This window comes from Lepidochelys kempii, chromosome 6, assembly GCF_965140265.1.
Source record: "Lepidochelys kempii isolate rLepKem1 chromosome 6, rLepKem1.hap2, whole genome shotgun sequence".
Classification (NCBI taxonomy): Eukaryota; Metazoa; Chordata; order Testudines; family Cheloniidae; genus Lepidochelys; species Lepidochelys kempii.
Genome location: NC_133261.1, coordinates 122,027,004 through 122,049,378, shown reverse-complemented (window position 1 = coordinate 122,049,378; position 22,375 = coordinate 122,027,004). Strand labels below are relative to the sequence as shown.

The 22,375-nt window shown below is 43.6% G+C and overlaps 1 protein-coding gene across 3 annotated transcripts in view; it reads left to right on the top strand.

Moving 5' to 3' along the window:
- DAAM1 (dishevelled associated activator of morphogenesis 1) overlaps positions 1 to 22,375 on the top strand; it is a 185,588-nt gene that overhangs the window by 145,667 nt on the left and 17,546 nt on the right. For 2 of the 3 annotated variants that reach the window (XM_073349967.1, XM_073349966.1), the window contains exons 16-21: positions 1,396 to 1,425; positions 3,327 to 3,430; positions 15,113 to 15,197; positions 17,649 to 17,755; positions 18,916 to 19,004; positions 21,366 to 21,534. In XM_073349967.1, coding sequence (XP_073206068.1) covers positions 1,396 to 1,425; positions 3,327 to 3,430; positions 15,113 to 15,197; positions 17,649 to 17,755; positions 18,916 to 19,004; positions 21,366 to 21,534 — 584 coding nt within the window. The remainder of the gene's footprint in view (positions 1 to 1,395; positions 1,426 to 3,326; positions 3,431 to 15,112; positions 15,198 to 17,648; positions 17,756 to 18,915; positions 19,005 to 21,365; positions 21,535 to 22,375) is intronic. The other variant, XM_073349968.1, reaches the window with a different exon arrangement.

The following is a 22,375-nucleotide window of genomic DNA, read 5'->3' as shown; positions in this document are numbered from 1 at the left end:
AGCGAAAAATTGCATTGTGGAAAGAAAAGGCTAAAATTCAGGTTCATTACTAGGTGTTAGTTTAATCAATGCCCAAAACTTCTGGAGTAATTTATATAACCACTTCCCCTTTCTCTCTTCCCCCCCACCCCATTCATGAGCTAATAAACTGATTGGCGGAAAGTCAGCAGGAATCTACGTAAAAAGGCTTCCTTTAAAATTGCTGTAGTGATGGAAGTCTGTTCAGGGATTAATAATAAGTTAAAACAGCCATCCGGACTGTCAGTTGCTTTCTAGCATAATGGCCAGGAAGGAAACATGATTGTGTAGTAACTGGATTTGGAGTAAATCTAACACTGAAGTCATTTTGATGCAAAAAGGTGTATTTCTGCACCTTTGAACATTACTCCAGATTGCACATCTGAATGATGGGGTCTTTAGAGCTATGCAGAGTGACCCTAGCATACAAATAGGGAAAACCCATGTTGGTGGCTTCATGATAAAACCCCATTCCACCAGGCTGCAGATTTGTGCAGCTGTGGTTGATGCTACAGGGGCATGCCTAAGTCCACTAAATATCTGGGGAACTGAGCAATGGCAAAGTTTAATCTGGGTATGGGGAGGGTATTTCTCTTGTCCTAGCAAGGTTGCCTAGCTCCCAAGTAGCTTTTCCCCTGTGAGACAGTTCTTGGGCAAACACGTTGCCATGGTAAAGTTTTGCCGTTGCAAAGTTTGCTCTGGAGGGAGAATCTCATTTTCATGTCAAAGCCCTGTTTTTTTTCCTGGCAGATGTGTTGACGTTTCACTCCTTGAAATTCCCAAAAACTCATTGAAATTGCAATTTTCTCCCCAGTGTTTGCTTAACGAGCACTGGTGCTATTCCACAGCTTTTTTTGATTCTTGCATGAAAGGATCGCAGAATTTCAGAACGTTTGGAGGGATTTCCTATCTTCCATGTATCGGGGGTAGCCGTGTTAGTCTGTTAGGCCTCCATGCATCTGAAGAAGTGGGGGTTTTACCCACGAAAGCTTATGCCCAAATAAATTTGTTAGTCTTTAAGGTGCCACCGGACTTCCTGTTGTTTCTATCTTCCATGTTTCGCTTTAACACCCTGTTTTAGAGTGCCTTTGCATGGTTCATTGATGAAACAGCAGATACCAATGCTTCCCCTGCCTGTCACTGTTTTGCGTGCTTTTCCCATTCAGTGCCCTTTCATTTATGTTCTTTTACTGCTCAGTGCATTTTCATTTTCATTATCCATTGTCAGAATTCGTATGCCCCAGGTGCTTCTCTTGCAGTAGAGACCTCTGTATTATACGTTCTTCCTGACTATGCTTTGACTCTTTTTTCTTTTGCTGTGACCACTGAATTGCACTTGGTTTTACTGCCTTTTCCATGCTTCTGCTATGGCTGTAGGACTTCTGTGTGAACAATAACTCCAAACAGGTAAGTGAGCTTCTGCTGAAATCTTATGTTTTTATTAACATGATGATTTTGCTAATGTTTAGTTTGAGCAATTAATGCAGGTTTAGCACACTTACCTAGAAGTAGGATAGCGCTATATGCCATACTACTGGATATTATATTTTAATAATTGTAAAAGATGATTAATATTTTAATTAGAATTTTTTTAAAAAGCGCCACACAGCATAACCTGAGAAAGTATAGTGATAATACCAAACCTCCTCCATGCTTTTTGACATGTCCTGTGCAGACTTGCCTTAGGTACAAGAGTTTGAGAACAAGTGTAAAATTTTAAAATGGGTCTTAAGTGCTTTTGGGAAAAAAGTGGCTTAGTTTATCCTAAAGGCCATTGACTTTTAATGAGAGATGGACTTACAACTCTTTTGAAAATGGGACTTAAGTTTCCAAGTCACTAAGATGCTTTTGAATATTGGTTTTATTCCTAGGGATAAGATTTTTCAAAAGCACTCAAAGTTGGCCCATTGAAGTTCCTGGGAGAAGAGTTGGGCCAACACTTAAGTACTTTTGAAAAATCTCATTCCTAGATGGTAACAGGATCAAAAGGTACTTAGTTATTTTGGACTGCAAATGTCTTCCATAACAGAAATGTATGTCTTTGCTCACTTTAAACCCTGGAAGTATGAAGTGGTCTGATGCCCAAGCTAAATGGCTATGCATTTTGAGAGACAACTGCTAGCATTATCACCTTCCTTCCCAGTGTTCTGTTCCTTGGGAAATCATTGGAATAGGCAGGTATTCACCTATTAACATTAATCCAAGATTATTGCAACAGTGTAAATAAAATCAGAGGAAATGTGACCACTTGTGTAGCTCAGTAATATTCATTATGTTTGTTACGATGTATTTTATACCATGGATAGAATCATAGCAATGTAGAAGGGACCTTGAGAGGTCATCTAGTCCATACCACCCTGTGCTGATGCAGGACCAAGTAAACTTAGACCATCCCTGACAGGTGTTTGTTTAACCTGTTCTTAAAAACCTTTGGTAGCCTGTTCCAGTACTTAATTATCCTTGTTGTTAGAAAGTTTTCCTAATATCTAACATAAATATCCCTTGTTGCAAATTAAGCTGCTTACTTTTTGTCCTACTTTCAGTGGACATAGAGAACAATTGATCACCATCCTCTTTAAAAGAGCCCTTAACATATTTGAAGACTGTTCTCAGATCCCTCCTCAGTCGTCTTTTCTCCAGACTACCCAGGCCCAGTTATTTTAACCTTTCCTCATAAGCCAGGTTTACTAAATCTCTGACCGTTTTTGTTCTGCTGCATGTGTAACTGCAATTTCGTATATTGTAAATCATTTGAGGGAGATTGTCAAACCTACCAAGGATTTAGGAACACAAGTCCTGTTGACTTGTACTCTTGAATCCCATAGATGTTTTTGGAAGTCTCCCCCTTAAAGGGTAATAAATGCTGCAGGTTGTGGTCACTTTGTATTTGAGTATTACTGTGTGAGTGGATGCTGCAGATGTTTAGAGTGGCAGTAGAAGAACTAAAGTGATCTTGAGTCTGTGACCATCCATAACACAGCATTTCAATAGAAGATCTAATGAAGTATCTCAAATACATATGCTAGGAAAGGCTTGCTTTATTTATTCATTAGTGTATGTGCGTTTGTAGATTCTCAAACTTTCCTGTGTGAAAACATATTTACATTTCTACCTGGTGGCTTTCAAAGCATGCTCTGGTTTATAAAATGGCTTATTATATTTCAGTTACAGGCTACAGGTTTTAATGCTAAGCCTTAGTGACATTCATGATTAATGAAGACCAGTTATATATGATACTGGTGTGTGCGGAGGGTTCCAAATGTGGATATGCTGTGTTTCTTCATATTTTCTCATCACGCTTTTTGTAGAAAGAAGATGCCATCGATGACACACTGAGTTCCAGACATAAAGTCAAGGAGCTTTCGGTAATAGATGGCCGGAGAGCTCAGAACTGCAATATTCTTCTCTCCAGGTATTGTTAATCTTTTCCCTTCAAGGAAACTGGTTATTAGGTGCTACTTGTGTCCTGTGAGAGGACCTAGAGACTTTTTACTAACTGTATCATTCTAAGTTCTGATACTTGTGAGCTGTAAAGAATAATGTGCCCTGAACTGGAGATCATGCTGTAATTCCCTCTCGAGGGATTCTAATAACTGAAACTCTGGGAATAAAACCAGAGGAGTTTCACTGACACCTGAACCCAGATATGGAATTACATCTTCCATTTATGTATAGTTTTGCAGAGGCAAATGCATTTAATAGGATACACGAGAATGCCTGATGTCAGTGCGGGAATGCTACGGGAACCATTGTTGCTGTTCAGAAAGGTTTAATTTTTATATCCTTTTTATACCCCAGATTTTCTTTACTTTTTTGGTGATATTTAAGAAGGACTCTGCTAAAATCATAAAGGGAAATAGATTCTAAATGCTCAATTAGGCAGAATACCCAAGGGTAACTGGCCTCTGAGACATGGTAATTATTATATTTAGGCTCCTGAACAGTGGGGAGTGCTGTTTGGAAACTGATGTCCAATACTAGTAATGAGGGTTCAATGGACGACTTTTGATTTTTGGAGTGTGAATGATTTTCAGATTCAAACTATGCTTCTAGAATTAGGAGCAACAAGGGAAGGTTTGGCAAGAGATACTAAAGAATAGAGAGAATTATAGACCCCACTACATTTCCAAAGATATTTATATTCATCAAGACTATATAATTCATTTGAAGAGGTTCAGAGCTATAAGCAAAACCCCTCTGACTTTGCCCTGGATGTGATGTAATTGGACTCCCTTGATGAAATTAGTCTCATAGTCTGGAAGGGGTTACATCATTGCTTAATTACTATGAGTAATTTAATCTAGTCTTTAAAACTAAATTCTGTTTACATGCTAAAAGGAGCACTTTAGCAGAGTAAATGGATTAGACTAATTTTATGTGAAAATACAAGCCAGTCTAGTCTGGAGTGCAAATGTGAATGATTAAATAAATGATAAATACTTTTTAAAAAATACCTTTCCTGTCCCATTTAGAAAATGTCTCCTTCAGTACATGAAAATGTTGACATTACATATAAGCTAAGAATCACTTTAAAGGAAATTCCATGTGGAATTTGGGTAGGTCCAGTTTTTCAACTTCTCAATGCCTAAATTCCATGTTTCATAGAAATGTAGGGCTAGAAGGGACCTCGAGAGATCACCAAATCCAGCCCCCTGTGCGGGAGCAGGGCCAAATAAACCTAGACCATCCCTGACAGGTGTTTGTCCAACCTGTTCTTAAAATCTCCAGTGATGGGGATTCCACAGTTCCTTGGTAGCCTGTTCCAGTACTTAACTACTCTTATAGTTAGGAAACTTTTCCTGATGTCTAACCTAAATCTCCCTTGCTTCAGATTAAGCCCATTACTACTTGTGCTTCTTTTAGCAGCCATGAAGAACAATTACTCACAGTCCTCTTTATAACAGTCGTTACATTTGGAGAGTGTTATCAGGTCCGTCCCCATCCCGCCCTCCCTCCCTCCCCCCGGTCTTCTTTTCTCAAAACTAAACATGGCCAGTTTTTTAACCTTTTCTCATTGGTCTGGTTTTCTAAACATTTTATTGTTTTTGTTGCTGTCCTCTGGCTCTCTCCAATTTATCCTAAAGGGTGGTGCCCAGAATGGACACAGGACTCCATGTGTGTCCTCACCAGTGCTGAGTGGGATAATTACCTCCTGTGTCTGTCTTCACTCCTGTTAATGCATCCCAGAATATTAGCTTTTTTCACAACTGCATCACATTATTGACTCTTATTCAGTGTGTGATCCACTATAAACCCCAGATCCTTTTCAGCTGCACCACCACCTAGCCAGGGAATCCCCATTTTGTAGTTGTGCATTTGATTTTTTCCTTCCTAAGTAAACTATTTTGCCCTTGTCTTTATTGAATTGCATCTTGTTTATTTCTCTAATTTGTCAAGGTTGTTCTAAATTCTAATCCTGTACTCCAAAGTGCTTGCAACCCCTCCTGTCATGGCCTATGGGTCTCGACTGGAGGCCCACAAGCTTCCTAGGAGCAGCCATGCTCCAACCCTCCACCTGGCAGCCTGCTTGCAATAATTTGCCTGAGACCTATGAAAGCCAGCCCCAATGTGAGGTTCTGCCCCAAAGTCCTATTGGCAAAGTCCAAGAGCAGCTGATTGGGCACTGGTCCTACATAAGCCAGTGTTAGGAGCAGGAAGCTGTCTGAACAACTGGGCACCACCCTGCTCTGCACTATGTGCCTTGTGCGCCCCACTCCGGTTTCTCTGGCTTGACTCCTGACACCTGAATTGTGGTTCCCAGTCTCCTCTTGTCTCCTGCTTCTGACCTCTCGGTATCCTGACCCAGCCAACTCTTGACTCCTGTCTCGTGCGTGTGGATTCTAGTTCTGGCTGCTAGGTCTGGCTGCCCACCACTCGTCTATGACTGCTCCCAGCTTGGTGTCACCTGCAAGTTTTAAAAGCATCCGGTCCACTCTATTATTCAAGTCATTAATGAAAACATTGAATAGTACTAGACCCACAACTGACCCCTGCGGAACCCCACCAGATACACCCTCCTGGTTTGACAGCGAACAATTGATAACTACTCTTTGAATACAGTCTTTCAACCACTTATGCACCCACCATGTAGTACTTTCATCTAGATCAGATCTCCCTAGTTTGCTTGTGAGCATGTCATGTAGGACTGTGTGAAAAACCTTCCTAAAATCAAGATACATCACATCTACTGCTTCCCCCTACACCCTCTCCACAAGTCCAGTAACCCTGTGAAAGAAGGAAATTAGGTTGGTTTGCCATATTTGTTCGTTATAACCCTATTATCCTCCAGGCATTGACAAATTGATAGTTTAATAATTTGTTCCAGTATCTTTCCAAGTATCAGAGTTAGGCTGACTGGTCTATAATTCTCTGGGCCCTCCTTTTTAAAGATAGGGACTATGTTTGCCCTTTACCCGTCCTCTGTGACCTCACCCGTCCTCAATGTGTTCTAGAAGATGATTACTGGCAGTTCCAAGATTGCATCTGCTAGTTCCTCAAGTACCCTAGGATGAATTTCATCAGGCCGTGCCAGCTTGAATACATTTAACTTTATCTAAATATTCTTTAACCTGTTCTTTCCCTATATTGGCTTAAGTTCCTTCCCCCTTATTTTTAATATTAATTGTGTTGAGTTTCTGGTCACCATTAACCTTTTCAGTGAAGACTGAAGCAAAATAGGCATTAAACACCTCAGCCTTCTTGATGTCATCAGTTACTAGCAATCCTTCCCCACTAAGCAGAGGACCTACGTTTTGCTTTGTCTGTCTTTTGTTCCTAATGTATTTAAAGAACTCTCTGGCCACATTCCTAGCAAGTCAAGACCCGGGGCCTGGGTGGAAGCGTCCAGAATCAGAATGCCTGTCATGTGCAGGCAGAGGGAGCGCTAACGGTGGAGTTGAGGTGCCATTTTCCTCCCATTGTGGGATCTTCCTTGTATAATATCTGCAAGTTAAGGAGAGGAAAAAACCCAACCCCGATCTCTGTCTGCCTTTGCTGGTGAACTCCACTGGCTAACTCCTTTAGTCTCCCAGCCTCCTCCATCTCACCAACCCGATGTCTAGATAAGAGTAAATAAAAATGTTTCAGAAAAGGGGAGGCTTATTTTCCTTGTAAAATTATGCAATATCTCTTTAAAAATACCTTTTTTTTTTTTTTAAAGCATGGTTAATTTTCACTGGCGTGCATTTCTTCAGTGTATCCTAGATGTCTCACTTTGTCCTGGAGACAAAGTTGACCCTCAGTACAGCAAACTGTATGTAAACCTTTGCATTTCAAATGTCGTCCCCCTCCCCCGCCCCAGCTATTTGCTGCCTTATCTCCAAAGATTTGCTTAAAAAAGGGGGACAGGAAAAGAAATGTTAACTCAGAATAAGCTCGAAAAGGGGTGGGAAAATATTAAATAAAAAGTCTCATCATTGAGGAAATTTCCCTAAACAGGGCAATTTAAAGGAAAATAACTTAACATTTAGAAAGTTGGTTGTCTCACTTCCTGACAAGTTAAGTTGATTGTGTTTGTTTGCCTTGTGAACTGGCTTTGGCCCCAGTTTAACTAAGCATTTAAGTATGTGCTTATTTTAAGCACATGAATGGTCCTTTTGACTTTGGTTGGGGCTACTCACGTACTGAATTTTAAAGCATATTTTTAAGAGCCTTGCTTAATCAGGACCTCAGTTTGTTTTTCTAACAAGTCTTCCCCCTCCAATGTGGAGCTGGTGAGGAACCAGTAACCCCTGTTCTTCATAACCCACCCTCTCATTAGACTGGTAATGAGGGCAGTGCATAAGCCAGCTGATTCCTTTCTTCATGGGAAGTGACCTGAGCCTGACTGAGGACTCTGGTGTTTTCTTCGTGCCTCTGACACTGGCTTCCTCTGTGGCCTTGAACAAGTCACATAACTTGTCTGCCTCAGTTTCCCCTTCTGTAAGATTGGCTTAAATATTCTTATCTCCCTAATAGGATGTGTTGAATATTAGTTAATATTTGTAAGTTGGTTTGACTGTGGAAAACGCCAAATAGTCTTACTAACAGGGGAATGCTATGGGCTTTTGCGGGAATTTTTAAACTACAGTATATTATTTTTTTATATTCTCCTTAATCTAAGAAGTGAAATAAGCCAAAAATAGACACTTGGCAGATCCAAATAGAGCTTATTTGCTAAAATGGGCTGTTTGATGTTTCCTTAATCTTCAGCCTGCAGTTAAGTACAGCCTGGACTCTGTGTGCTGGACAATAGCAGTTCTGTAGCTGAGGTAATTTGACCTGGTGTGAGCTTTTACTGAGCTTGAAGGACAGGCCTGTCTTTGACTGACTGCATGAGTTTGGTGCCTGTTTTCAATTTAATGACACAGGAGGACCAGCCACTCTGTCATGCCGACATTTTACTTCACAGCATGTTTGGAGAGGCTTGTGGGGTTTATATAACTGTAACTTTCAGAGCTTCAGTAGCAGCCCTAAGGTTGATCCTGCAAACCTTTGCTGCTGTAAGTAGTGAAGCCAGTAGAATTACAGTAGCAAGCGCTGTGCTCTGCAGTAAGGCCAACATCCTCAAAGATATTTAGGTGCCTAATTCCTGTTGAAATCAATGCAAGATAGGCGCCTCAGTACCTTTGAGGATCTGGGCCCAAGTGTTTGCAGGATCAAGGCCCATGTTAAGTTATTTGTGCAGTGCCATAAAGCTACACAACTCTTTACAAGCTGGTGAGAAATCAGGTCCCTGCCCCTTAAAGCTTGCAGACTGCTTACTCTTAACACAAAATGGATTAGAAGAAGGAGGGCCTCGTTAAGAAGGATGGCCTTGCGGGGAAGGCATTGCATAGGATGCTGCAGTATTTAGTGCACTAGCCTGAGACTTTGGAGCTCTAGGTTCAACTCTTTGCTCTGCCACAGACTTCTTGGGTGATCTTGGGCAAGTCACTTAGCCTCTGTGTGCCTTAGTTCCCTATTTGTAAAATGGGGATAATAGCATTGCCCTGCCTCCTAGGTATTGTGAGGACAAATTTATGTACTTTGTTCTATGGTGTATTGTGTGAACCTAAAGAGAGTTACTTAGTTGTCTCACAGTGAATGCTGTCCTGTTTCTGTATCTGTGGAACACCAGTAGACGTTTTTATTGGAGTTTTGCATGTGAAAAGACTGCACAGTCAGCTCTTCATTTAGCCTAGACGTTGGTAAGCTAAACAGCATTGTCTGGTTTGCAGCGTGGAAAGATTACGGCTGGCTAGATACTTTATCTCTCTTTCTTGCTGTTTGCTTTTCTTGTTTTGGGAGAAATTGCTGCTTAGTGAGATCACTAGGTTTTCCTCAAACTAGTAATGTAACATGGAAATATTTTTGACATTTCTTTTTTTAGTATACTCAAAGCATGCTGATGTCAATGCATTTTGGGCCTCTTTCAACAAACCACCACATCACAGCTTCTGCTCTGGTCAGGTTTTTCTAGTGCAGGAGGCATGTAGTGTGTTTTGTAAGATGCAAATGAATACGTTAGTGTCTCTATTTCTAAGTCTCGTGTAGGTGAATGGCTGGTTTTGTTTCTCTCTTCTGCGAGCCTGTGTTGAGCATGTTTCTTAATTCAATGTGGCTTTTCAAGAGGCCGCGCCTCTTTCAATGTGGAATTTGTTTTTTCCTTTCACACTTATTAGGTTCTCCATTTGCCTCTCCAAAGCCGCCCCAAATACCCTGCATTGGTCAAGCTTGTGAACTGTCACTTTGCATCTCTAAGTTGCGGGGTTTAAATCCCCGTGACAGCAAATACTGTGACCCAGTTCCTCTCAGACGGTTTGCGTTCGACAGCTGCTGCCAGCAGTGATAGGCTTGTAGCTTTCACTGGCCTCTTTCCCATCAAATTGTCTGAGAAGTTGTTTAATTCCAGCACCGGGTGATTTCTCTCTAAAGATATTAAGGAACACTCTAGTTCTAAGAAGCGTTGCAATTCTGGGCATTCATTTTGGGTCACTTCTGGGAAAAGTTTTTAAACTCGGCATATAACGAGCAGGCTTTATGAAAAGTCTGTAGTAGGACTCCAGTTCAGATAGGGCCCAGGATGTTTGTGATGGAAATGTAATTATTGCCTATTGGCTGAACAGTGACCTACATGGCATCAGTTAGCGGTCTGTGCCCTAGCTCCCATGCATGGGTATAAAACTAGCTTTATGTAGTCACCTAGAAAATGTACTGTTACACCTGGCACTAATCATGACCCTTGTTAGTAGTCTGCACAGGAAAACCAGAGGCTAGCTGGGTAAGGAGACTGAGCTGTGTGCTTCTCCCTAGAGGTGGTACCTCACAGATCCAGAATAGGGATCACTGGAGGAGGGTGAGGGCAGGTGGCATTGCCACTTTTCAGGCCATGCTTTTAGTTTGAATTCAGTCTTCGGTGATCTTGGTACAGGCCAGACTGACCCAGTAACTGGCCAAGTCAGAGGGGTTGGATGTGTTAGAACATGAAACCACCCAGAATACCACCCCGAAGACCACTGCAGTTCCCTGCGTTCTGATTCTGTCATCTGGTAGAATGTGGCCGTTCAGTGGAGCTAATGCGTTCGTTTCTGGGGGAGGGTGCAAAGCTTTTTGATGTGACGCTAGTCTGCCTGGGGGCTGCTTAACCATCTAAAAGCCAGAGGGACAGGGCTGCTCCCTGGCAGGAGTGAAGCTAATGTGGTGGCCCTCAAGTTAAGCTTCAGGAGAGGACAAGTTCAACAACCCCATTGGGACTGATCAAAGTAAGGGAGCGGTTGCATTTCTGTGTCCACCAGAGAAAACCATTCTATAGTTTTGTCATATGAAACCAATGATTTCATGCCTGTTTCAGCCTTTGAACTGTTTGCAGACCACAAGCAGCATAAGCCTTGTCCAACTGTTTGAGGTGATGCAGTGAGATTTCATTGGCGCGGCAAGCTACACAAGTGTGACTGAAGTGTGTAATCCTAAATAAACAAACCCGATGGACCCTGCAGGTCTGATTATCTCAGTCTTGGCCCCTACCGCAGTAGCATCCGAGCATCCCGCAGGCGTTGGTGTGTCTGTCCTCACTGCAGCCCTGTGATGACAGGGCCGTGCTATGCCCATTTAGCAGGTGGGGAACTGAGGCCCAGGTGACTTGCCCAAGATCACATAGAAGAATTGGCTCCAATTCCCATTTCAAAGACAGATTTCCTGAGTCCCAGCCAGAACCCTTCCCCCTAGGCCATCCTTCCCCCCTGCTAGATGTCTGTCCGAGACAGGGAGGATACACCCAGCATACAGCTACCTGTTGCTGCAGGTTTGACACACACACACACCCACCCCATGTCCATTTTACAGCAGTGCCCATGCCTTCCCACAGGTCAGGCACCATTTTTCCTCCTCATTTTTGGATGAGCTCTCTTGTGATGCCCTTGTATTGTAGGCATTGGTGTCGAAAGTAAAGGAGAACTGAATAGAGTAGAATAAAACTGAGCTTAAAGTGAACTTTGAGCAAATACTTTCGGGACTTTTTTTTTTCTGACTCTTCACCCCCAGTCTTGAAATCTTAAAGATTCAAAGTAATGGAGAATCCATCACATCCCGTGATAGATTATTCCAATGGGCCATTGCTCTTACTGTTTAAATCAAGATGTGCCTTCCTATTTGAATGTCTGTATCTTCAACTTCCAGCAATCAGATCTCGTTATGTCTTTGTTTGCTAAATTAGAACTCTCTCTATTATCAGAAATCTTCTCCCAGTGTGGGTACTATTAAACCACTATCAGGTCCCCTCTTGACCTTCTTTTTGTTAAGCTAAATAGATGGAACTTAAGTCTCTTTAAAGCAGTGATACTCAGACTTCAGTGGTTCAGAAGCCAAATTAGTGATCAATGTTACCCAAAAGAGCCACAGTTGTGCAAATTCGTGGTTTTTATTTACTATACATATGCCTCTAAAGAAGGGTTTTTTTTACCCACGAAAGCTTATGCCCAAATGAATCTGTTTGCCTTTAAGGTACCATCGGACTCCTCGTTGTCTATATAGGCCTTGAATCATTCTTGTGGCTCTTTTTTGAAATCTGTCCAATATTGCAATATCCTTTTTGAAGCACGAATACCAGAATTGGACAATGTTTCCAGTAATGGTCTCAACAATGCCATATACAATCGCAACAAATAATACTTCACATTAATAGATCCGGTTAATTAAGCACAATTGGCTGTTTTCAAATGTTAACTTGTTGTTTGCACTTTTTAAAGACTCTTTTTTGTGTATATAGATGTAGTTCTCTGCTTTTAACAATGCTTTTTGAATCCTAAGAATTCAGACAATTTTCCCCCAAATGAGCAAATTCTATTTCTGAAAATACATTGTAGTTATTTTTGCACAGGAATACCAAAATGATTGTTTGCTAAATTATTTCCTGTAACTGTTGTGTGGCTAAACCACTGCCATGCTTTGGTTAGGAGCTGATTTCATGTGCAGCTGAATGTGGTATTTATTCACTCAGGGTGTAATTCACTCTGCGCACAGGGGGCTAGCATGATGCCCATGCACCACTCAAATCCTGTTTAAGCCCATAGGGATGATGGTTAGAATAATTTTACAATTGGAAAAGTGTGTGTGGTCACTCTCTCATAACTTGTAAATAAACAGCTGAACGGATTGTGCTCAAATTTTACCAAGGGCAGGAGTGGGAAATGGCTTTCAGGCAGAGAGAATGCATAGACAATCAATGCAAGAAAGTGAACTTTTCAGTAGATTGGTGTGTGTGAAATCCAGGGAATTACAATGCTGACTTTAACCATCCCTACCAGCTCCTGATACTGCAACATGTGAAAGTTCTGTTGTTTTTTTTCCTTGTGCGAGTTCACCCTATAACGCTCTCTCTTGTAGGCATGCATTTAAAGGGAAACAGAGGCTGTGCTGTTCAAACCAAGGCTAAATGAGGTGGAATCCAGACAAAGCCTTGGAGGGTGCTAAGAGCACACAAATAGACACAGTGCTGAAAATAAAACAGCCCCGGTGTTCCAATAATATGCAAATGCCATGCTCACTCCCTGGAATGAACACCCTTTCATTAACTCTACAGAGGGGCGTATTTTCCGTTTGCATCTAAATTATTCCATCCACCATAATGCAAAATAGGAAGAGAAGCAAGCAAAGCCCTCCCAGCAAGCTGGGAAGGGAAGTCTGCAGATGCATTTAGCCCTAATCTCTGGCTGGTGAAACCAAGGAGGAGGAGCTGAATGTGGTGTAGGGTGGTGGTGGTGGTTGTTGTTGTTTTTGTTTTGTTTTGTTTTGTTCCCCTTCCCCACATCCCCCCCCCCACCAATCCGTTGACTGAAGTGGGGCCAGGATGTCATCCAAAGTGCCTAGATTCTGTGGTGTTTGGTGCCAAATCAATAGGGAGTATAGCAAATGATTTTTTTACTTGTTGTTCTGCATTTGCCTACCTTTTCAGAAGGAATTAATGGCTTGCCTATGTGGAGAGTTAGGCTGTGAATCCACAGCACACTAGCTTGCTTTGCACTAACTGGCCATGTGGACCATGCTGCTGTGCATTAAACGGTCCATAGTGAGCTCTGACGTACAGCTGTTTGGAAACAGCAGTGCTGTAGCAGGGTCTGCATGGAGGCTCAATGTGCAGTAAACTAGTACGGTAGAGTCCATGCATGAACTCTCCATGTAGACAAGCCCTAGTAATTTTGGGTGCCTCCATTTTTTGGCTTCCAGCCTGAGACACAGGAAAGGGGTTGATTTTCAAAAAGCACTGAGCCCCCGTTCTCTGGAAATCAAGCGGTTGGGTGTCTCATGTTGGGCACCCAAAAATTGAGACACCCAGAATGACTGGTTACGGCTGAAAATTTCAGCTGTTGTTTTTTGAGGTAGTTTCTTGTTTTAATAGACTCCAACCTGAGGTCCTCTGGTGTCAGAGGAAGTGGAAAAAGTAAATTAAACCTCAAAAAGATGTCAAGGGGCAGCAAAAGTTTGCTAATTTACACACACACAGTTTGTCCAATAATCACGTGAAAATAATAATAATGAGCCAAATCCAGCAATCCTGACTTAGTCAAAGTCCCGTTAAAGTCAATTGGGAAATTGCCTGAGTCAGCGTAACCAACTGGTGAGTTGCAGGCCCGTGTCTGTACCCGATCCACAGAGGATATGAGCATATTACAGCCCCATCTAGGAAGTATTGACTCTAGCTCAAACTATAGCAGCTCATGCTGTTGGCTCTGGAAGTCAATCCCCAGTGTGTCAGCCAAGATGGCGGCTGTCACATCAGGACCTTAACATTTGGCTCCATAAAAAAGAAATGAATTGCCGTGTTATGGATATAACAGACTGTGTAGCGGTGTTTTAAAAAAGGGTGTCTGACAAGAACGCACACACTTTCAGAGAACATTCCCAGGCCACTTTGCAGCAGGAGGAAAGGTAAATATCACCAGGTCTCCTCTTCGGTTGTGAAGATCGATCTTCTGCAGCTTTCCGTAGGCTTCCAAATGATCTGGTCTTGTAACCGAATGAGCCCTTGACCGAGCCGCGTCATTGCCTCCAAGGTGCAGTACATACAATGGAGTGATTGACCCAGGCCCGGGGTGTGGAATGGACGGAAAGGAAGGATTTTAACTATAAACACTTGTATAATTGCCAATTTTTAACATGCTAACTGGCCAAATAATAAGTGTCTGCTGAAAAACAACCAGATAATAAGTCAAAGGGAGGAAGATATTATTCCCCTCCACTCTCCTTCTGTGTCATTCATGGCATGGAGTAGAAGAGCCGTCTTGTTATTCAGGTGTTAAATTATATAATGGGATGAAACTAACCTTTCCTTCCAGCTTGCATTGCCCTCCCCCTGACCTTGTAATATGAGGAATTCCACAGCAGTGAGTCAAACAGAAAAGGGTCCTGCTGGCATCCCTGGAGCTGATCTCTGATTCTTATGTAAGGCCCTGAGGGAAGTTCAGATCTGCGGAAAGGATTTGCCGTATTGTCGAGGGGTGTGCTTGGGTTACTGGATGAGTCTTGCCTAAATTGTCCAGGCAAAACAGCATCATGAAGAACCAATGTTGATAACGCAAATACTAGGCTGCATTTCATGTGTGAATGACAGTCTTCTGAACATCCGTTTGTCATTTCCCAGGCTGAAATTATCAAATGATGAAATCAAACATGCAATTTTAACAATGGATGAACAAGAGGACTTGCCGAAAGACATGTTAGAGCAGGTGAGTGACAGACGCTTACTGTCATGCTAATTGTTGCGCCTGGTTGTTAGTATTGGATGCCTTTCAAAATAAGGCAAAGACTTGTGACAGATTATTGAATGGTGGGCTTAAAATGACTCCGAAGGAGTAGCTGGGATTTGCGACACAGAAATGAGCTTGTCCCCAGAGCCTTTACAACACCTTCGCTCTCCAAAGCAGAGGATGTGCCACTCAGAAAATGTGACCTAAACAGTATTTACTGATCATGTTTTCATAACCACAGAGCCTTGTGCTCAGATTCCAGCAATGCATTTGACATCATAGGGGACTGCTCAGTCCAATCAATGGTTTGCTGTTGCTAGACAAAATCCCAATTTCTGGAAGTACATCAGATGAGGAGTCTCCTGCACCAGTGCTATTCCAGTTTTAGGCTCTCACTCCTTTTAAAACCGATGGAGTTCTGTTTGTGCATAGCTGGAGCAGTGCAGCAGTGAGTGTGGCCCCAGGTCCTTTCCTTGCAGTGCTGTTTTGCAGGTTCCCTGAGCTAGGGCTCACATTGGTATGCAGAGCATGAAGATGACATTCTGTTCAAGCTAGAACTGGCAAGTGTAGATTCATTGTGACTTCTGTGCACGCCATGTTACTTCCATACGAATCTGATTAGTCACTGGGACTCCCAGCCCATGAATGCGATCAGGCAATGTTGTCACAATCCTGATTTCTTTATTGATTGAACTCCTACAGGGCGTTTGGCCCTTCACAAAGAAACCAGACACAAGGCTCCAGCTCCTTGGAGTAAGTGCTTTCATTCAGATCAGTGACACACAGTACATGGGGTGCAGTGGAGGTAGGAATTAGAAGTGAATCAAAAGGAAAGGCTTGTTATGTCCTAATGGAGGCGGGGCAGATGCCCCTCCTTGGCATGATTTTATTTAAAGAGCCATTTTATAAAAGCAGTAGGCGCCTGAGTGCGGTGATGCTTTTTGACTAACATCACCACACCTAGGGCTAAGCTGTCCGTGTGGGAGGGCAGCTCCGCACCCCGGAGTGCCTCATTGCTTGAGCAATGTTGTCTCTGGGGGACTCTAGCTCTGCCAGATCAATTCACTCCAGGCAGAAATGTGAAATTATGGGTTTATTTATCCGTTTAAAAAGTAAGGGCCATTGCTTTAGCCAAACATGCAGAATTCAAATGGCAAGTCAAGAGTCTTGGTCTTGCTGTGAACCCCTTTGCACAGCAGCATTGGCATAGTCAGCCAGCTGAGGAACCACCTGCTATGGGGATATCCCCAGATGGCAGTTCCCTGCCTTCCCAGACAAAAGGGGGCGCACGTTTAGTCCTCCTGTCCAGTCCCTAGGGGCTGCAGGCAGCTGGGTGTAATTGAGAGCTGCTCTGTGTTGGTTTATTCTCGTTGGAATTTCCTGAGGGCTGACTGTTTCATGCTCAGATGGCTGCACTGCTGGTGTCCATTTGGGAAGGCATGTCATCCACCAGCCTGGCACAGGGTCCCCTAGCCGGTGAGAGATGGTAACAAGTCACTTGGCGATGCTGGAATAGGAGAGCTTAGCATCAGTGAGGGGTCAAGGGCCGCCGCAAGCTGCAGGCTGCTTTGACCAGTTGTAGGTGTGTCACTTTAAGCAGAGGAGATGACACCATGGCTGCAAGCTCCCCCACGTGCTTTCCTCTGCCCACCAGCATCGCCTCCCTCTCACTCCAGTTCAGCTTCAATCAGCTGTTCCTTATCCAACAGCTGATTTCAGTCAAGCAACCAGGCAGTGATGCTGGTGGTGCATTGACAGCAGACTGAGGGCCGCTTTCCCGGCAGTACCAAAGAGGCACTGATCTACATTCTAGCCAGCTCAATGCCTGAACTAAAATACCTGAGTTCTAATCCCAGCTTTGACATTCAATTGCTGTGAGACCTTGGTCATCTCAGGGAAATAAACAAGAGCTATCCACTGTCTGTAAAGCAGAGATAATACTTCTACCTCCAGAGCAGAGTTAGGAGGATTAATTAGCTGGAATATAATTTGCAAGTAAAAACACCCTGATGGCAACCAGGGCTGGTTAGAAAACAAGAATTCCATTTTCTGAAAAGTTTTGAGGTTTGTTATCATGGGGCTAAGACCTTTTGAAACTTTTCATGGAAAAAGCATGAGAGACACACCCCTGAATAGCTTGGTGGTGATGACACTCACCTGGAAAGTGGGAGACCCAGGAATCCCTGCTCTAGATCAGGCAGAATCAAGACATGAACCTGAGTCATCCACATCCTATTGTGGGCTCTTGAATAGTTTGGGGTGGTTCTCGCTCTCTGTTGCATTCTGGACCTGGGGGAGGTGTTGGTGTGGAAGTAGACACAGCAATGTTTCATTTTCTATTCATTTGTTAATAAAGCCAAAGCTCCTTATAAGAAAGGGACTGCATAAAAACAAGTGTAGGTCTCATGTCTAAATTGTTTTTCCTTTTAGCTCCTGAAATTTGTTCCTGAGAAAGGCGATATTGACCTCCTGGAGGAGCACAAACATGAATTGGATCGCATGGCCAAGGCTGACAGGTTCCTCTTTGAAATGAGCAGGTATGCTTGCATCTACCAGCTGCAGAATGTCAGCAGGTTACACACTAGACCTATTGGAATGGCAGCTGAGCAGATTAGTCACAGTGCTTCTATAAAATATTTGGCTAATGGAGCTAGATAATCTTGTGTAATGCAGCTGGAGTCTAACGAGGCCTGGCTTGAAAATCCACTTGGATATTTTTATTTATTTTGCAGCTCACATATACTTGTGTGAGCCTGTTGCCTTGCTGCCCTGGGGATAAATTAGGAACTTCCATCTGCAACCTTCATCTCCCAATGCGGAATGCTTAAAGCTAGAACTCTCTGCAGAGAGTGTGGTTAAGAGTAGAAAGCACTGTCCAAATTATGCAAGACAGGAGCAATTTTTCCTTTCTCAGTGCTGTGGCCCAGATTCTCAGCTGGTATAAAACAGTAGAACTCTCATGGATTTAAACCAGCTGAAGATCTGGCCCTCTGTCTAGAAATTTTTACCATAAACCGTAGTTTGCATTACCCAGGGGAAAAAAATAACCTTGCAAACGGTGCTGCATTTTCAGGACCTATGAACATAAGGTTTGCCATGCTGGCAAAGATCTTCAAGCCAACAGATTCCAAAGCCTTGCCTCCAGCAGTGACATATCTTTAATGCTTCAGAGGAACTTGGCCAACTGTAGAGGGCAGCTTTTTTGGTACTGAAGACTCCAGGTTCTACATAGCTGGTAGCTGTGTTGTCTGTCTGTCTGTGCTGCTATGGCCCATTTCAAAAGTATTGAGCACTCTGTTCAGGAGAGCATCTCTGTTCAGGACAGCTCATGAGCACATAGAATCATAGAAGATTAGGGTTGGAAGAGACCTCAGGAGGTCATCTAGTTCAACCCCCTGCTCAAAGCAGGACCATGCTTAAGGCACATTGAATTCAATGGGACTGAAGTCTGTATCTAAAGTTAAGCAAGTGGTGATATAATGCCCTGAAGGGGGATGGACTTCAGCATGCATTTACCTGGATTGGGGCCTAAGAGATGGCAGTTTAAGGCATCATCTTTTCTGTCCCGCTACAGTTCAAAGAGAAAGGTGTTCTCAAGGTAAAATTGGCCCTTCCTGTCTGCAGCTGTGAATAGTGGAGTGGCTGAGTCCCGTTGGTAGCAAATGAATTTCAATGTGTGCATCTTTTACTCTGACAGGATAAATCACTATCAGCAAAGGCTGCAGTCCCTTTACTTCAAAAAGAAGTTTGCAGAGAGAGTTGCAGAAATTAAGCCCAAGATTGAATGTAAGTAAATGGGGATTTTGTTGTTTGTTTTTATTGGTTTGCTAGACAGCTTTTGCTAGTATGTGAAGTATTCCCCAATTTTCACATCACTCATAAAGCCCAGACTCACTCAACGTATTCTTCACAATAAAACCAAATATGTTTGTGTCTAACAAGGCCCTGGAATCCAGAAACGGAAATCTGTTTCTAAACAGCAATAGTTTCCCTCCTGATGCACTAGTGTATTGATTTGTTGTTGTAGCGTTGCCCTTTCAGTTTGTTTTTTAAATGGGGGTTGGAGGCAGAGCACTGAGGTTTTTATCTCAAAACTAAATCAACCCAAGCTATGTAGAGGTAGCAAATATATATGAAGAGGGAGAGGTCAGATTTTGGATGTATTGGTATCAACAGGATTGCTTTAAGGAAGAGGTGATTATTAATACTTTCAAATGTTTTGAGAAATTATTTAGAATAGCTTGAATTCATCAACCCCAATAGGTAGTTGTCAAGCTGGTTGGAGTGGCTCATGAATGTGAGTGCCAACCTCAGGGCAGCCTATTACAAGTCAGGGCTCAAATACCAAACTGGTTGTGTGATCTGTACTTAGATTTCACCAGCCAAGTATCGAGCATGAACTCCTCAAGCATTGTAACAGCCTTAACATGGAGCTACAGACAGTCCCCTTGGACACTCGGGACCTATTTTGACAGTTAGGCAAGCCTGCCTTTGTGATAGATGGTCCCTTACACCAAAAATCACAGCAATGCTCTGGTTACTCCCAGTCCCAAAGGACCAGTCACTTACCTCAGGTCAATGTACCTTAGATCTCTCACCAAAGACAACACTTGTAGCCTATTAACTGGGAAAAAGAAATGCGTTATTTACGAGGTTAAAGCAGGTAATATACATGCATAGATGAGTTACAGGCTTAGGTTTCAAAGGTAATAGAAACTGCTGTAATGTGCAAGCTCCGTATGGCAATTAGGGCTAAGCCAAGCTAAGCAGTTTGGGGGTCCCTTGCTTTTGCTTAGAAAAGTTTCCCTCTCAAATTCCAAACAGCACAGTGTTAAAGATCCTTTGGTCATGGATTTACTTTCGATGGGGTGAGGGTTCATGCACATCCCCTCTTCCTGGGTATGGGGGGAGTGATCAACAAAGTCTTTTATCCACTGATGTTCCACAATGGCTTGTCTGGTGTCTCTAGGCCTTCTTCGGGTCGGCAGGAGATGACACCTCTTGTGTTAAACTAGTACGCCTCTTCCCTGATATAACGCGACCCGATATTACACGGGTTCGCTTACAACGCAGTAAAGCAGGCCTCCCCCACAGCCAGGGTCTTGGAGGCAGGAGCTGTGGGGGGGAACTTTTGGGGGCTCCGCAGGCCCAGAGTGGCCCAGGTGATTAGCGGGGGGGGGGCCGGGAGCAGCCCGCTCCGCTTCCCTTGCCCTGGCCCGAGCTGTGTCTCTCGGGGGAGGGCCTTGGGGGAAGGGATTCCTCTCCTCCTCCTCACCCACCGCACTCACTGGCAGTGGCAGAAGTGGAGCAGCCCAGCCCCAGCCTGCTCTACTCTGCCAGTTCCCAGCCGTGGCGCTCCGCTTCCCGCCGCAGGTGAGTGTGGGGGGGTGTCTTTTTTTCCCCAACGTCACTGGCAGCGGGAAGCAGAGCACCGCAGCTGGGAGCTGGCGGAGTGGAGCGGGCTGGGGTAACGTTGCTCCGCTTCCCACCGCTGCCGGTGAGTACCTGTCAGGGGGTCGGGGCAGTCGGGACAGAGAGCAGGGGGGTTGGGTAGAAGGTGGGGTCCTGGGGGTGATTAGGGACGGGGGTCTCTGGAGGGGGCAGTCAGGGGACAAGGAGCATGGGGGCCAAAGCAAGTTCAGTATAACACTGTTTCACATATAACGCGGTAAGATTTTTTTGGCTCCTGAGGACCGCATTATATCGGGGTAGAGGTGTATGTCACACTTGGAAATGCTTCTCTCCTGACTGTGGGGTTTCCAATTTCAGAGCCAACACTTCTATAGTTACAAAGCAAACACTTAAATATTACCTTATGACATGGGATACAGGTATTACAAGTGAGCAACTCACAATGGTTTCATAAAGTCCAAACACTAACACATTATCAACTTCACATGTCTCTTAACAATGCTAACACACAGGTGAGCCGGCATGCATTTGTCAGTGCTCAGTGAGGCGAGGGGCCTTGGCATTAGCTGACACCTGGTCTGCCAGCATCACAGTGGTAATCTGCAACATTTGGTCTGCAGTTCCAGATAGCTTTTGTTGTGGTGGCTTGGTATTTAAAGTAACCATCAAACTAGTCTGTGTATTATGTATTGCAAGAACCTAACTGCAGCAAAAACTTTTTTTCCCCCCTTTTAGCAATCCGCACTGGCTCAAAGGAGGTGCTTCAGAGTAACAGCCTGAAGCAGTTGTTGGAGGTGGTTCTAGCCTTTGGAAACTACATGAATAAAGGCCAGAGAGGCAATGCCTTTGGGTTCAAAATCATCAGCCTAAACAAGATTGCAGACACGAAGTCCAGCATTGACAAGTGAGTGGCTCATCCTGTCACACTGGTGAAAGCATTTATGGATTTTGAATAGCTCAGAGGATCCATAATTACTCCCTTCTTCATAGGTGTGGGGGGATCAGTCAGTGTTTCACAATGTCTCATTTGGTTTCAGTGGGCCTCTTGTAAGCAAGACCTAATACCTTCAGTAGGAAGCCAGTATTTTATACTAGTTCATACATCTTCCCTGTTCGAGTTACACAGTTACAGAGGTTTACAATGCAAACACTCAATATAACTTTATACCGGGGGATACAGATGTTGTCTGTGAGATCAATACATGCAGCATCCTACAAACGTTTCATCAAGTATAAACACACTCTTATAACACTACTATCTGTTTTAACAATAGTAACACACAGGTGAGACAGACTGGTTTTCAGCTATGCATTTGTCAGTGTTCAGTGAGGCCTTGGCATGAGCTGGCACCTGGTCTGCGAGCATCACAATTGCGTTTCTGGGCATGCTCAAGGATACCTTAGACATCACAGTGTTAGGCACCTAAGAAATCCCTTGGACAGACACCGACCATATAACATCAGGGGGTTGAGGAAATGCCATTGAAATGATTCCCACCAGTTACCATGAGTAGGTTACCTCTGTGTCTCTAGCAGGCTCTGGGAAGGAACATTAGCGGATCCTGCAAAGGCAGGACCATTTAGGTTTCATGCACACCTCATTGTACTGTTCGGTCCGAAGATTGGGGTGGTTGATCACTGGGTCTGCTTTGAATGGAGTATTTGTGCTGCAGCCCAGGGGTGACTTTTGGTCCCTTTCTGTAGAGTTATAGATCAATTTATAAAATGCGCCTGAATACATCGCA